This window comes from Triticum dicoccoides, chromosome 1A (assembly GCF_002162155.2).
Source record: "Triticum dicoccoides isolate Atlit2015 ecotype Zavitan chromosome 1A, WEW_v2.0, whole genome shotgun sequence".
Lineage (NCBI taxonomy): Eukaryota > Viridiplantae > Streptophyta > Magnoliopsida > Poales > Poaceae > Triticum > Triticum dicoccoides.
The window spans coordinates 69,527,249-69,543,754 of NC_041380.1; the positions used below are offsets into that span (position 1 = coordinate 69,527,249).

General features: G+C 44.2%; 1 protein-coding gene across 3 annotated transcripts; it reads right to left on the reverse strand.

The window, feature by feature from the left end:
* Positions 1-237: 237 nt before the first annotated feature.
* LOC119363778 (protein EMBRYO SAC DEVELOPMENT ARREST 30-like) lies at positions 238-6,181 on the reverse strand. Of its 3 annotated transcripts, XR_005174410.1 has the most exons (12): positions 5,980-6,181; positions 5,353-5,527; positions 5,142-5,226; positions 4,570-4,637; positions 4,407-4,495; positions 4,048-4,291; positions 3,855-3,967; positions 3,368-3,458; positions 3,128-3,256; positions 1,906-2,459; positions 573-1,219; positions 238-468 (listed from the first exon to the last, which is right to left on the reverse strand). XR_005174410.1 is itself a non-coding variant. In XM_037629158.1 (11 exons), the coding sequence occupies exons 2-11, from the start codon at positions 5,497-5,499 to the stop codon at positions 781-783; spliced, it is 1,959 nt and encodes a 652-aa protein (XP_037485055.1). In that variant the 5' UTR covers positions 5,500-5,527; positions 5,980-6,181; the 3' UTR covers positions 238-780. The 3 variants fall into 3 exon arrangements, 2 of the variants coding, with proteins under 2 accessions (XP_037485055.1, XP_037485060.1); XM_037629158.1 differs by having other exon boundaries at positions 238-1,219; XM_037629163.1 differs by having other exon boundaries at positions 238-1,219; positions 5,353-5,530.
* Positions 6,182-16,506: the final 10,325 nt, after the last annotated feature.

The window sequence follows — 16,506 nt, forward strand, 5'->3', positions numbered from 1 at the left end:
CCAGCGAAGACAGCAGTGGGCACCCAACGGTTACATGGCCAGCGGCCAACAGATAGCTTGCTCCCAGTAAGTAGATTATTGCGGAAATGTAAAAGTTGACTCTTGCAACATTGTTTTGATGTTTTCACATACACAACATGGGCAAAGTGAGCCGATATAAGTACCGCAAGAAAAATGATGGTGTAGAAACATTTGATTCATACAAATTGAATGATTTAATGGGGGTCCCTTGCGATGCCAAAACAAGCGCACATAACGCGGAATTTATAAAGTACAGTAGCCACTGTCATCATGAATTACCTGCCAGAGTTTTCACCTGTATCATGAGCTGAGTGTATCCGCCAACTACATACACCACAATGCAAGATCCATCGGTTATAGAGCAAAATAGAAGTCCTTTACAGATGCTCTCAGAAACCAAGCTCGCCAAAAATTTAATGTTTCCATCCTTCTTGTTGTTAGACATTTCTACAGAAACAATTTCTTCAGGTTGTACCCGCAAAAGAGCAAAAAAGAAAGGAATGCAGAAATAAAAGAACCTAAGTGTTAATTTCTGTATCGAGGTCGTATACCGAAGATAATCCACGCAAGCATCCAAGGTCAACGGCACTCCTGTCATGCCTGGATGCTTCCATGATGTGTCAGTGTAAGCAAGTGCCCTCTGGCCAAGTAGATCACTGAAATGTACGCTGATCTTGCTTGCGTAATCTGGAGCTGGTAGTTGCTCGACTAATCTGGGCCTCATAGCGCATAATGGGTAAGCTCCATCTCCACATATTTTCAATCATCGGGGTCCATCTCCTCATCTTGCTCTGAGGATTTATTTGTGTCGCTTCTATCGGATTCCTGCTGCGTGTCTTGGCTAGGATCATCTTCGGGCAACTCACCCTCGTAATCCTCACTTTGAGGTTCATTATTCTTGGTAGACACGATTGCCAGGGAGCGAACCATCCAATCAGGGCAGTCTTCTTCACCTCCAAAAAGGAGCGCACCATGCTTATCTTTCACCGGTTGGACAACAGGTGACTTCGCCATTCTGCAAGAGCACTCCGGTAATGGGTGTGCAAGAAAAGATGCAGGTTTTGACATCATAGCTGACATTTTGATGCCCTCTATGCCTGCACTGTTATTGAGATGCTGACGTGCAGCCATTGTCCAATTCCGTGGTGGATGATACAGATGATCGCTGACATTTTCAAACAGTGCAGCAACAGTCTTTCTGTTCATATGAAAATAAGGGAATCAGTCATCATGTGAGAAATTACATATCAGTGAACAATCTACATTGGCAAATGATGCTTTTGAACATCACCTAGATAGGCTACTAAATTCTCAAGTGGCCTAGCTAGTCTGTACATAGCTTTTGCTTGGCGCAAAACCTAATGTGTTATCTACCTACATCCCGACATTAAGCAATCTAGATTGTCAAAAGAATAAAAGATGTTTTTGAACACCACCTATACATGTACTAAATTCTCAAGTGGCCTAGCCAGTCATATCTAGTACATAGCTTTTGCTTGGCGCAAAATCTAGTACTCCCTCCGTTCACTTTTGTAAGTCGTTTCAGACAACTCAAAATGGGCTGTTTTGCACATTGTCTGAAATATCTTCAAGGTCTTATAAAAGTGAACAGAGGGAGTATGTTATACACCTACATCCTGACATTAAGCTATCTAGACTGTCAAAAGATGCATTTGAACACCACCTATATATGTACATGGCTTTTGCTTGGAGCAAAATTTAATGGGTTATTCACCTCCTGCATCCTGAAAACTACTTTACGACTGCACATGCCAGCAATGTTTTTCCAAACAAAAAAGGTTCAATTTTTCTAAAAGAACAATTATTCTTAAGTTATAAGCAAACTGTACGAAGTCAATAGTACTGATAATAATGGTGTTATACCTGTCAGGCCTATAGGTTATACCAGATGGGGTTTGGTATAACCGGTGTCCCATAATCAAACTTGAGTAGTCCGGCCAACCACTCCCGTCATTGTGAAACCCAGGGAAGAATGCATCAGCTTGAACAGAAACAAAATAATCAAGCGCGTCCCACAGCAATCGGTGAGCTTGCCTCCTAAATTCAATGGGCGACGGATCAGGTTCCGTGTCATTCTCACCAATCCACCCATACCACCCTTCCTTCTCATGGGCATAAAATGGCCTTGCAGGAGGTGGAGGCAGCGGCCTCGGACGAGGCCCTGCTTTTTTCCATTCCTCAATGAGTTCCTTCTCGCTCTTGGGAGGTGGAGGATGCGGCAAATCAGAGGAGAGAGGAGACTCTGGGCCAGCTAAATCAGATAGCTCCCTCTGACTACACAAGGAAGTGCGATCAACTAAGTTGGCATACATAGCTCGTAGAGGAATGAGTATTCTTTGCCCACCAAAAGTTTCAGAACCAGCCAAGTACATTATTGTAGTTGATGGATAACCTAATGCTTGGAGTAGAAGTCCAACCTGCAAGTACAAATAGTTTACACCATAAGCTTGGAAGTAAGCATCTATTATGAGTTAAACACGGTAATAAGCAAACCATGTTCCCATAATTTCATGGAAGAGCAACAAGGCGCAATCCTAATTGTGTTCTACGAAAAGAACAATGATTCATTGAAGTGTTCTCAAATAATGTCACTTTGAACTGAAGATTAGAAGGCCCCAAAGTATAATGCAATGCATGACTACATTTTGTTTCTCTTCTTTTTCTGAATGTGCATGCCATGCCCCTATATTTGACTGGCATACCTATATGCATGTGAATAAGGTTTGTAGTATCTCATTTTTCACAGCTGAAGCTCAATTCGTTGAGCTTTGCAGTTCCCACGCAAAGGTTTAAACATGAAGTGTACATAAAACCAACCTAAGGTCACCAAGTGTACACAAAACATGGGGAAGACAACCAATAACTAGCAGTATAACTATCTCACTATGTTGATCGCGTTTTGACACCCTAAGATTTCCAATGTGAATCAATGATATGTTTTGCAAGCTACACACGAAACCTGGAAGCACTATTACATATTTCTATTAAGCAGATGAAACTTTACTCAAGTATGTGCATCACAAACAGTTCAATGCCAGATAAGCAACCAAGTTGACTTTAGCAAACCATTAGAAGCAAACCTCACCTCTTCTGGCATCAGTGGACATGAACCATTTTTCTTTATGGACACTGAATCAACAGTTAGTTGTTCCTTCACAGTTCCTCGTTTGATCATCTGATTCCTTCTATACTGAATCAATTCTGTATGGATGTCCTAGAAAAATCAAGTAACAACCAGTCACATAAATTCTATAAATAGATATTCAACACAAATCCGTCCAACCTTCACATTAGAATAGAAAGAAACCATTCTAACTCCACCAACCTGGAAAAGTTCAGCACAACCATGAAAAGCTAGAGTATCTCTTAGCAATCCTGGATGATATGCCAGATAAGGACGACCAGATGCTCGCAACCTATACAAATATACAAGAACTATGAGAGAACATCAAAAGCAAATCAAAATAGCAGATTCATATTATTAAACTGGGGAAGTTTAAAGGGTATAATTTTCAATTTTACATATGTATATCACCCTACATCTAGAGTGAGCAACCGAAAACTCCCTAGTACAACCAAATATTCCAGAATGTAAAAGCAACATCGCATTTTCTTAGTAAATTATAAGCTTGACAACTAGCAAATTGAAGTTTTGTTAAAGGCTTCGAAAGTGCCCCAGCAATATGATGGGAGTTACAGTCAATGCAACCACACAATATATATTGGCTCAGGCCACTGGCAACTACAGATAATTCAAAACACGAAAGGTGATCCATAGCATGTACAAATATTAGGAAGACAGAAAGCATCACCTTCCTACTATTTGGCTACCGAGAGACCGAATTTCTGGACGGAACTTGAGAGCATGGAAAGCTACCCTGCACCTAAGTCTCTGAAGTTCCTCCAAGCTTGCAGGAAGAATTGACTGCAAAATCATCATACTCTAAATCCACGATGTACTACAAACAAAAAAGAGAAAAGGAGTTAGTGGGACCTGGAGGATACCTGGAGACATTTACCTCCATTAACGATTATCCCAAGGACTTTTGATTTGACAAGTCTGGGCAAGACATCTGTGGTGTAATAATCTGAAGTGGCTGTATTCTTAGGAGATACTGTGGGGAATTTGATCTTTTTTCTAGCCTCTCTAAGATCCTTTGGCAAACCCCGCACGATTGGCACGTCATCGGAAAGTGCAGCAATGAAGTGCTCTTCATCATAGAGATACGAAAAACTTTTGAAATTTGAACTGCATAGTCAAAACAAGGAAAGAAGTAGAGCATTATTTAGTGGTCAATATAAGACAGCGTACAGGTAATAGATAAAGCCGCAAGCTGAATATACAAAAAGCAGGAGGAGGTGACCTGATTCCTCTTGCACGAGTTGTCGCTTGTATCTCAGGAATAACAAGAGTGGCATTTAAGAGTCTGGCAACGGCGACAAGATCACAGATCTAACAAACAGAAATATGTCATATTCCTACAGCATAATGACACCACAAATGGCAATTAGCACTAGGAAACTTACTGAAGACTGTATCTTCTCAAAGCCACCATAAATCTTTGCATAAATAAAACCATTATCCTTAGCTGGAGCTGTAACATGGCGTATCAAACAAATCAGACTATTGATCAAGCGTGAGAGTTTGAATTGGGAGAAATAACTCATAAAGGTATATTTTTAACGAAAATACTGAATATACAAATAACACCAGTTTAATAAACCAAACACTTCCTGAAATGTTATAAGCTCTGCAGTAATTACAGATGATGTGGCAAACTTCCAAATAAAGCAAAGCAAAAGAGGTATATAAGCATATTTATCCACGGCAGTATGGAGGGGAAAATCATTAATCAGTAAGCAGTCTAAGATCAACTACATTATATTAGGGAGTGGTGATTACAATGTCGCCAGAAAACAGGGGAGGGCTGAATCAATCAAAATGAATCCAAGAATAAGATGTAAATAAAAGCATCAAGTATGTGTGTCTATTCAATGTCTGAAAAAGGTAGGTTGCTTTGTTTGCTGTTATAAACAAACTGAATGGCTAAGCTAGGAATAGAAGTTACAAACAAATTATAAGTTGAGAGCCAAATTACCAGGGTACAATTGTCTAGGTTTTGCATAAGGGTGTAGGTGATCAAGTGTACTCAATGGACCCCACAACCTACGGGGTCGAGGCTTCTGCCATGATGAAGAAAGAGGAAAGAAGATATTAGCTCCAAAACAACTCTTTCCATAAAGATATGATGAATCTAAATATCAGCATCTGAACTGTGAATTCATTTGAAAGTAATACTCATGACTTACCGATCCAAATGGAAGAACATTGTCCACGCTGTACTTACTAATTCCCCCGGCAGAATAATTTGCAAGTAAAAGGTGCACCAGCAGCGACAGCATCGACAAGATGATGCCGACGGCCGTGGCCAGCTTGAATTTGCTTTTGAGGAGCATCTTATTTCATTACTCTCAGCTCCAAATCCTGCTGAACGGATTCAATGTCAGCGTTTTGGGCAGATAAACTACGCCTATCTGAGATGCCCCAAAAGCTACAAGCAGAACCAGAAATGCAAGGCTCGTATTTGAGGAGTATGTTCTCTAGTTAATCTTAAGCTAAATGTTCATCCGGAGACTGGGGCAGATCTTATCGCATGGTACCCTACATTGAACGATAATTAGTAGGTTTCCCTACGATGAAAACCCCTAATCAATCAACACCCGCCACAGCTCCCCAGACGCGCAACCCCCGTCTCCCGTCCACGCAGCCAGCCCACGCGATCGAACCAGTCGCCTCCCTGCACCGTGAGCGACCCCGCGAAGGATCCATCACGAGCGCGGGGCGGCCACGGCTGGGAAGTCGGGATCCAGATCCCCACGCGCCGCAGGAGTACACAGGTAGGTACAATATAGATGGAGGGGAACGGGATGCCGTACCTGCCTGCCTGCGGCGGCGCCCCACGGCGGACGGGCGGCGGAGGGAGAGTTAGGGTTAGGCGAAGCAGGAGGGCTCCGATTCGAAGGAGCCACTCGGCGCGGCGACCTGCGGAGTGGAGAGGTGGAGTGGAGTGGGGCGCTCTCTCTCTCTCTCTCTCTCTCTCTCTCTCTGCCTCCCTCCCCGTCTCTCTCCTCGGCGAGGTGGCGACCTGCGTGCTCTGGTCGGGGTGGAGCACGTGGAGGGTGGGTGGCCTGGTGGGGCCGGTCAGTCAGTGGATCGAACGGCAGCGCCATGATCTCTCATCCGATTCATCATCCTTCCTTTCTTTTTTCCCTTTGGTTCAATATTCCCAATGATGTTGCCGAAAGCAACTAGTGCTTTTCTTAGGAGATCAAAGAGAGTAACAAGGGAGACAATTTGATTCATTCGTGTATCGTCTATGTATAGATTGTTGAATTGATGAATTGGTTCTGTGTTATATGATCTGCATGCTTGTATTTGCATGAAAATGAAGGTTTGAATATGAGGGGGTAGTTCTCCGGACAGGCATATGGGGCAGGCTAGCGTTGTATACAAACGCGTCCACGGATATTTAAGGGGCCAAATTCGCTCAGTCGGTTTGGAGATGCTCTAAGATACAAGTACAATATCGATTATATGGCTCATCGAGTTAGGAGAACTTGATGAGATCTAAGTATCAATCTAGGCATAAGCCCTATAATTGCTAATGTGTAATGACTCCTAATTGTGTAGTCCTTTCTATAATATTATCATTGTCATCTTCATATTTTGCTCGGCATGGTGGTCACCATGTCGGTGCGTTAGTCATGCAGGCGTAGAAGTTTCAACCTAAGTTGTTGTACAACACATTGGTTGCTCTCATGTAACCCGTAAAGATTTCTTGATTGGTCTTGTGGAAAGGATACCACTTAATTGTTGACATTCGTGGCCCGTACTTGAGCCCTGTCAGTTCGAGTTATAGATTCATATTGTCAAGGTTCAGTAGTTTACTTATTATCAACAAGCCCACCATCAACACTTGCATTAGAGCTCGGGTTACAACTAATGTCCATGTAGATATTGGGCAAATTTGACAAATTTGACCTGTGAACGAAATCAAATCACAGAATGAATTGCCCGTGAAACTATTTCACGCGGCTGACCTTTTTGTGTGACGCCCGACACGAAAGCGCCACACTACACTATGCAATGCCTCACAGATAGGCACTACACGCCTGGCCAGCGTTGCACCCCAGACTGCCTAAAAATTGTTAAGTCATTGTGCAGAGCCTAAGAGCTAGGCACTGCACTGTATAGTGTGGCGCCTAGCTCTCAGGCGCTGCACTAGTGGTTGCACTACAAAATGAAGCAACCACTAGTGCAACGCCTAAAAGCTAGGCGTTACACTGTAAAGTGTGGCGCCTAGCTCTCAGGCGCCGCACATTGACTTAGTAATTTTCAGATCATACAGGTGCGACGCTGGCCAGGCGTGTAGCGCCTATCTTTGAGGCATTGCACAGTATAGTGTGGCACCTGCGTGTCGGGCGTCACACAAAAAGGTCAGCCGCGTGAAATAGTTTCACGGGTAGTTTATTCTGTGATTTGATTTCGTCCATAGATCAAATTTGTCAATTTTACCTAGATATTGACCACGTGGGCGTGGTGAGCAATCTTCAAATAATCTGCTACTTAAAAAATAGTGTATCGTCCCCTTTCCTGCCGGAACGGAACACGTTCTGCTTGCTTTTGTCCGACTCCCTACCATGTTATGCTTCTCTCCCGCACACACGGTTTTTCTAGTCCGCCCTACACGTTTTCCCTGCCCCCTGAATCGTGACGCTCAGATCGTAGGTCCCTTCCCAATCCTTTGACGAACCCATGTCCCTTCTCCTCTCGCTCCTGACACCCATCTCTAGGGTTTCGGTGTTGCCAACCCCATCCAACTCTTCATGACGCGGCTCAGGACACCTATGTGAGCCGAAGATGGATGATGTGGTGGCTATGTTCGCTGAGGAGGAGGCGTGGGAGCTGTCGATGCATGATCATTACAGTCGTAATTCACCTTGGAGGTGCTAGCAGCAGCGGCGTCAGTAGCCGTTGTTGGGGAACGTAGTAATTTCAAAAAAAATCCTACGCACACGCAAGATCATGGTGATGCATAGCAACGAGAGGGAAGAGTGTTGTCTACGTACCCACGCAGACCGACTGCGGAAGCGTTGACACAACATAGAGGAAGTAGTCGTACGTCTTCCCGATCCGAGCGATCCAAACACCGTTACTCCGGCACCTCCGAGTTCTTAGCACACGTACAGCTCGATGACGATCCCCGGGCTCCGATCCAGCAAAGCGTCGGGGAGGAGTTCCGTCAGCACGACGGCGTGGTGACGATCTTGATGTTCTACCGTCGCAGGGCTTCGCCTAAGCACCGCTACAATATGATCGAGGTGGAATATGGTGGCAGGGGGCACCGCACACGGCTAAGGAACGATCTCAAGGATCAACTTGTGTGTCCTAGGGTGCCCCCCTGCCTCCGTATTTAAAGGAGCCAAGGGGGAGGGGGCGGCCGGCCAAGGAGGGCGCGCCAAGGGAGTCCTACTCCCTCTGGGAGTAGGATCCCCCCCCCCCAATCCTAGTTGGAATAGGTTCCTCGAGGGGGGAAAGACAGAGAGGGGGCCGGCCACCTCTCCTTGTCCTAATAGGACTAGGGGAGGGGGGAGGCGCGCGGCCCACCTTGGGCTGCCCCTTTCTCCTTTCCACTAAAGTCCACTAAGGCCCATATAGCTCCCGGGGGGTTCCGGTAACCTCCCGGTACTCCGGTAAAATCCTGATTTCACCCGGAACACTTCTGATATCCAAACATAGGCTTCCAATATATCAATCTTTATGTCTCGACCATTTCGAGACTCCTCGTCATGTCCATGATCACATCCGGGACTCCGAACAATCTTCGGTACATCAAAATGCATAAACTCATAATAACTGTCATCGTAACATTAAGCGTGCGGACCCTACGGTTCGAGAACAATGTAGACATGACCGAGACACGTCTTCGGTCAATAACCAATAGTGGGACCTGGATGCCCATATTGGCTCCTACATATTCTACGAAGATCTTTATCGGTCAGACCGCATAACAACATACATTGTTCCCTTTGTCATCGGTATGTTACTTGCCCGAGATTCGATCGTCGGTATCCAATACCTAGTTCAATCTCGTTACCGGCAAGTCTCTTTACTCGTTCCGTAATACATCATCTCGCAACTAACTCATTAGTTGCAATGCTTGCAAGGCTTATGTGATGTGCATTACCGAGAGGGCCCAGAGATACCTCTCCGACAATTAGAGTGACAAATCCTAATCTCGAAATACGCCAACCCAACATCTACCATTGGAGACACCTGTAGAGCTCCTTTATAATCACCCAGTTACGTTGTGACGTTTGGTAGCACACAAAGTGTTCCTCCGGCAAACGGGAGTTGCATAATCTCATAGTCATAGGAACATGTATAAGTAATGAAGAAAGCAATAGCAACATACTAAATGATCGGGTGCTAAGCTAATGGAATGGGTCATGTCAATCAGATCATTCAACTAATGATGTGACCTCGTTAATCAAATAACAACACTTTGTTCATGGTTAGGAAACATAACCATCTTTGATTAACGAGCTAGTCAAGTAGAGGCATACTAGTGACACTAAGTTTGTCTATGTATTCACACATGTATTGTGTTTCCGGTTAATACAATTCTAGCATGAATAATAAACATTTATCATGATATAAGGAAATAAATAATAACTTTATTATTGCCTCTAGGGTATATTTCCTTCAGTCTCCCACTTGCACTAGAGTCAATAATCTAGATTACACAGTAATGATTCTAACACCCATGGAGCCTTGGTGCTGATCATGTTTTGCTCGTGGAAGAGGCTTAGTCAACGGGTCTGCAACATTCAGATCCGTATGTATCTTGCAAATCTCTATGTCTCCCACCTGGACTAGATCTCGGATGGAATTGAATCGTCTCTTGATGTGCTTGGTTCTCTTGTGAAATCTGGATTCCTTTGCCAAGGCAATTGCACCAGTATTGTCATAAAAGATTTTCATTGGACCTGATGCACTAGGTATGACACCTAGATCGGATATGAACTCCTTCATCCAGACTCCTTCATTCGCTGCTTCTGAAGCAGCTATGTACTCCGCTTCACATGTAGATCCCGCTACGATGCTTTGTTTAGAACTGCACCAACTGACAGCTCCACCATTTAATGTAAACACGTATCCGGTTTGCGATTTAGAATCGTCCGGACCAGTGTCAAAGCTTGCATCAACGTAACCTTTTACGGTGAGCTCTTTGTCACCTCCATATACGAGAAACATATCCTTAGTCCTTTTCAGGTATTTCAGGATGTTCTTGACTGCTGTCCAGTGATCCACTCCTGGATTACTTTGGTACCTCCCTGCTAAGCTTATAGCAAGGCACACATCAGGTCTGGTACACAGCATTGCATACATGATAGAGCCTATTGCTGAAGCATATGGAACATCTTTCATTTTCTCTCTATCTTCTGCAGTGGTCGGGCATTGAGTCTTACTCAACTTCACACCTTGTAACACAGGCAAGAACCCTTTCTTTGCTTGATCCATTTTGAACTTCTTCAAAACTCTGTCAAGGTATGTGCTTTGTGAAAGTCCAATTAGGCGTCTTGATCTATCTCTATAGATCTTAATGCCTAATATGTAAGCAGCTTGACCGAGGTCTTTCATTGAAAAACTTTTATTCAAGTATCCCTTTATGCTATCCAGAAATTCTACATCATTTCCAATCAGTAATATGTCATCCACATATAATATCAGAAATGCTACAGAGCTCCCACTCACTTTCTTGTAAATACAGGCTTCTCTGAAAGTCTGTATAAAACCAAATGCTTTGATCACACTATCAAAGCGTTTATTCCAACTCCGAGAGGCTTGCACCAGTCCATAAATGGATCGCTGGAGCTTGCACACTTTGTTAGCTCCCTTTGGATCGACAAAACCCTCTGGTTGCATCATATACCACTCTTCTTCCAAAAATCCATTCAGGAATGCAGTTTTGACGTCCATCTGCCAAATTTCATAATCATAAAATGCGGCAATTGCTAACATGATTCGGACAGACTTAAGCATCGCTACGGGTGAGAAGGTCTCATCGTAGTCAATCCCTTGAACTTGTCGAAAACCTTTTGCGACAAGTCGAGCTTTGTAGACAGTAATATTACCGTCAGCGTCAGTCTTCTTCTTGAAGATCCATTTATTCTCAATTGCTTGCCGATCATCAGGCAAGTCAACCAAAGTCCATACTTTGTTCTCATACATGGATCCCATCTCAGATTTCATGGCTTCAAGCCACTTTGCGGAATCTGGGCTCACCATCGCTTCTTCATAGTTCGTAGGTTCATCATGATCTAGTAGCATGACTTCCAGAACAGGATTACCGTACCACTCTAGTGCGGATCTCACTCTGGTTGAGCTACGAGGTTCAGTAGTATCTTGATCTAAAGTTTCATGATCATCATCATTAGCTTCCTCACTAACTGGTGTAGGTGTCACTGAAACAGTTTTCTGTGATGTACTACTTTCCAATAAGGGAGCAGGTACAGTTACCTCGTCAAGTTCTACTTTCCTCCCACTCACTTCTTTCGAGAGAAACTCCTTCTCTAGAAAGGATCCATTCTTAGCAACGAATGTCTTGCCTTCGGATCTGTGATAGAAGGTGTACCCAACAGTCTCCTTTGGGTATCCTATGAAGACACATTTTTCCGATTTGGGTTCGAGCTTATCAGGTTGAAGCTTTTTCACATAAGCATCACAGCCCCAAATTTTAAGAAACGACAACTTTGGTTTCTTGCCAAACCATAGTTCATAAGGCGTCGTCTCAACGGATTTTGATGGTGCCCTATTTAACGTGAACGCGACCGTCTCTAAAGCATATCCCCAAAATGATAGCGGTAAATCAGTAAGAGACATCATAGATCGCACCATATCTAGTAAAGTACGATTACGACGTTCGGACACACCATTATGCTGTGGTGTTTCGGGTGGCGTGAGTTGTGAAACTATTCCGCATTGTTTCAAATGTACGCCAAACTCGTAACTCAAATATTCTCCTCCACGATCAGATCGTAGAAACTTTATTTTCTTGTTACGATGATTTTCAACTTCACTCTGAAATTCTTTGAACTTTTCAAATGTTTCAGACTTGTGTTTCATTAAGTAGATATACCCATGTCTGCTTAAGTCATCTGTGAAGGTGAGAAAATAACGATATCCGCCACGAGCCTCAATATTCATCGGACCACATACATCTGTATGTATGATTTCCAATAAATCTGTTGCTCTCTCCATAGTACCGGAGAACGGTGTTTTAGTCATCTTGCCCATGAGGCACGGTTCGCAAGTACCAAGTGATTCATAATCAAGTGGTTCCAAAAGTCCATCAGTATGGAGTTTCTTCATGCGCTTTACACCGATATGACCCAAACGGCAGTGCCACAAATAAGTTGCACCATCATTATCAACTCTGCATCTTTTGGCTTCAACATTATGAATATGTGTGTTACTACTATCGAGATTCAACAAGAATAGACCACTCTTCAAGGGTGCATGACCATAAAAGATATTACTCATATAAATAGAACAATCATTATTCTATGATTTAAATGAATAACCGTCTCGCATCAAACAAGATCCAGATATAATGTTCATGCTCAACGCTGGCACCAAATAACAATTATTTAGGTCTAATACTAATCCTGAAGGTAGATGTAGAGGTAGCGTGCCGACCGCGATCATATCGACTTTGGAACCGTTTCCCACGCGCATCATCACCTCGTCCTTTGCTAGTGTTCGCTTAATCCGTAGTCCCTGTTTCGAGTTGCAAATATTAGCAACAGAACCAGTATCAAATACCCAGGTGCTACTGCGAGCTCTAGTAAGGTACACATCAATAACATGTATATCACATATACCTTTGTTCACCTTGCCATCCTTCTTATCCGCCAAATACTTGGGGCATTTCCGCTTCCAGTGACCAGTCTGCTTGCAGTAGAAGCACTCAGTTTCAGGCTTAGGTCCAGACTTGGGTTTCTTCTCTTGAGCAGCAACTTGTTTGCCGTTCTTCTTGAAGTTCCCCTTCTTCTTCCCTTTGCCCTTTTTCTTGAAACCAGTGGTCTTGTTGACCATCAACACTTGATGCTCCTTTTTGATTTCTACCTCCGCAGCTTTCAGCATTGCGAAGAGCTCGGGAATAGTCTTGTTCATCCCTTGCATGTTATAGTTCATCACGAAGCTCTTGTAGCTTGGTGGCAGTGATTGGAGAATTCTGTCAATGACGCAATCATCTGGAAGATTAACTCCCAATTGAATCAAGTGATTATTATACCCAGACATTTTGAGTATATGATCACTGACAGAACTGTTCTCCTCCATCTTGCAGCTGTAGAACTTATTGGAGACTTCATATCTCTCAATTCGGGCATTTGCTTGAAATATTAACTTCAACTCCTGAAACATCTCATATGCTCCATGACGTTCAAAACGTCGTTGAAGTCCCGATTCTAAGCCGTAAAGCATGGCACACTGAACTATCGAGTAGTCATCAGCTTTGCTCTGCCAGACGTTCATAACATCTGGTGTTGCTCCAGCAGCAGGCCTGGCACCCAGCGGTGCTTCCAGGACGTAATTCTTCTGAGCAGCAATGAGGATAATCCTCAAGTTACGGACCCAGTCCGTGTAATTGCTACCATCATCTTTCAACTTTGCTTTCTCAAGGAACGCATTAAAATTCAACGGAACAACAGCACGAGCCATCTATCTACAATCAACATAAACAAGCAAGATACTATCAGGTACTAAGTTCATGATAAGTTTAAGTTCAATTAATCAAATTACTTAAGAACTCCCACTTAGATAGACATCCCTCTAATCCTCTAAGTGATCACGTGATCCAAATCAACTAAACCATAACCGATCATCACGTGAGATGGAGTAGTTTTCAATGGTGAACATCGTTATGTTGATCATATCTACTATATGATTCACGCTCGACCTTTCGGTCTCCGTGTTCCGAGGCCATATCTGCATATGCTAGGCTCGTCAAGTTTAACCTGAGTATTCTGCGTGTGCAAAAACTGGCTTGCACCCGTTGTAGATGGACGTAGAGCTTATCACACCCGATCATCACGTGGTGTCTGGGCATGACGAACTTTGGCAACAGTGCATACTCAGGGAGAACACTTCTTGATAATTTAGTGAGAGATCATCTTATAATGCTACCGTCAATCAAAGCAAGATAAGATGCATAAAAAGATAAACATCACATGCAATCAATATAATTGATATGATATGGCCATCATCATCTTGTGCTTGTGATCTCCATCTCCGAAGCACCGTCATGATCATCATCGTCACCGGCGACACCTTGATCTCCATCGTAGCATTGTTGTCGTCTCGCCAATCTTATGCTTCCACGACTATCGCTACCGCTTAGTGATAAAGTAAAGCATTACATCGCGATTGCATTGCATACAATAAAGCAACAACCATATGGCTCCTGCCAGTTGCCGATAACTCGGTTACAAAACATGATCATCTCATACAATAAAATTCATCATCATGCCTTGACCATATCACATCACAACATGCCCTGCAAAACAAGTTAGACGTCCTCTACTTTGTTGTTGTAAGTTTTACGTGGCTGCTACGGGCTTAAGCAAGAACCAATCTCACCTACGCATCAAAACCACAACGATAGTTTGTCAATTAGACTCCGTTTTAACCTTCGCAAGGACCGGGCGTAGCCATACTCGGTTCAACTAAAGTTGGAGAGACAGTCGCCCGCAAGCCACCTATGTGCAAAGCACGTCGGGGGAACCGGTCTCGCGTAAGCGTACGCGTAATGTTGGTCCGGGTCGTCTCGTCCAACAATACCGCTGAACCAAAGTATGACATGCTGGTAGGCAGTATGACTTATATCGCCCACAACTCACTTGTGTTCTACTCGTGCATATAACATCAACATATAAAACCTAGGCTCGGATGCCACTGTTGGGGAACGTAGTAATTTCAAAAAATTTCCTACGCACACGCAAGATCATGGTGATGCATAGCAACGAGAGGGGAGAGTGTTGTCTACATACCCACACAGACCGACTGTGGACGCGTTGACACAACGTAGAGGAAGTAGTCGTACGTCTTCCCGATCCGACCGATCCAAGCACCGTTACTCCGGCACCTCCGAGTTCTTAGCACACGTACAACTCGATGACGATCCCCGGGCTCCGATCCAGCAAAGCGTCGGGGAGGAGTTCCGTCAGCACGACGGCGTGGTGACGATCTTGATGTTCTACCATCGCAGGGCTTCGCCTAAGCACCGCTACAATATGATCGAGGTGGAATATGGTGGCAGGGGGCACCGCACACGGCTAAGGAACGATCTCAAGGATCAACTTGTGTGTCCTAGGGTGCCCCCCTGCCTCCATATATAAAGGAGCCAAGGGGGAGGGGGCGGCCGGCCAAGGAGGGCGCGCCAAGGGAGTCCTACTCCCTCTGGGAGTAGGATCCCCCCCCCCAATCCTAGTTGGAATAGGATTCCTCGAGGGGAGAAAGAGAGAGAGGGGGCCGGCCACCTCTCCTTGTCCTAATAGGACTAGGGGAGGGGGAAGGCGCGCGGCCCACCTTGGGCTGCCCCTTTCTCCTTTCCACTAAAGCCCACTAAGGCCCATATAGCTCCCGGGGGGTTCCGGTAACCTCCCGGTACTCCGGTAAAATCCCGATTTCACCCGAAACACTTCCGATATCCAAACATAGGCTTCCAATATATCAATCTTTATGTCTCGACCATTTCGAGACTCCTCGTCATGTCCATGATCACATCCGGGACTCCGAACAATCTTCGGTACATCAAAATGCATAAACTCATAATAACTGTCATCGTAACGTTAAGCGTGCGGACCCTACGGTTCGAGAACAATGTAGACATGACCGAGACACGTCTCCGGTCAATAACCAATAGCGGGACCTGGATGCCCATATTGGCTCCTACATATTCTACGAAGATCTTTATCGGTCAGACCGCATAACAACATACGTTGTTCCCTTTGTCATCGGTATGTTACTTGCCCGAGATTCGATCGTCGGTATCCAATACCTAGTTCAATCTCGTTACCGGCAAGTCTCTTTACTCGTTCCATAATACATCATCTCGCAACTAACTCATTAGTTGCAATGCTTGCAAGGCTTATGTGATGTGCATTACCGAGAGGGCCCAGAGATACCTCTCCGACAATTGGAGTGACAAATCCTAATCTCGAAATACGCCAACCCAACATCTACCATTGGAGACACCTGTAGAGCTCCTTTTGTTGGAAATATGCCCTAGAGGCAATAATAAAAGTATTATTATTATATTTCCTTGTTCATGATAATTGTCTTTTATTCATGCTATAACTGTATTATCTGGAAATCGTAATACACGTGTGAATACA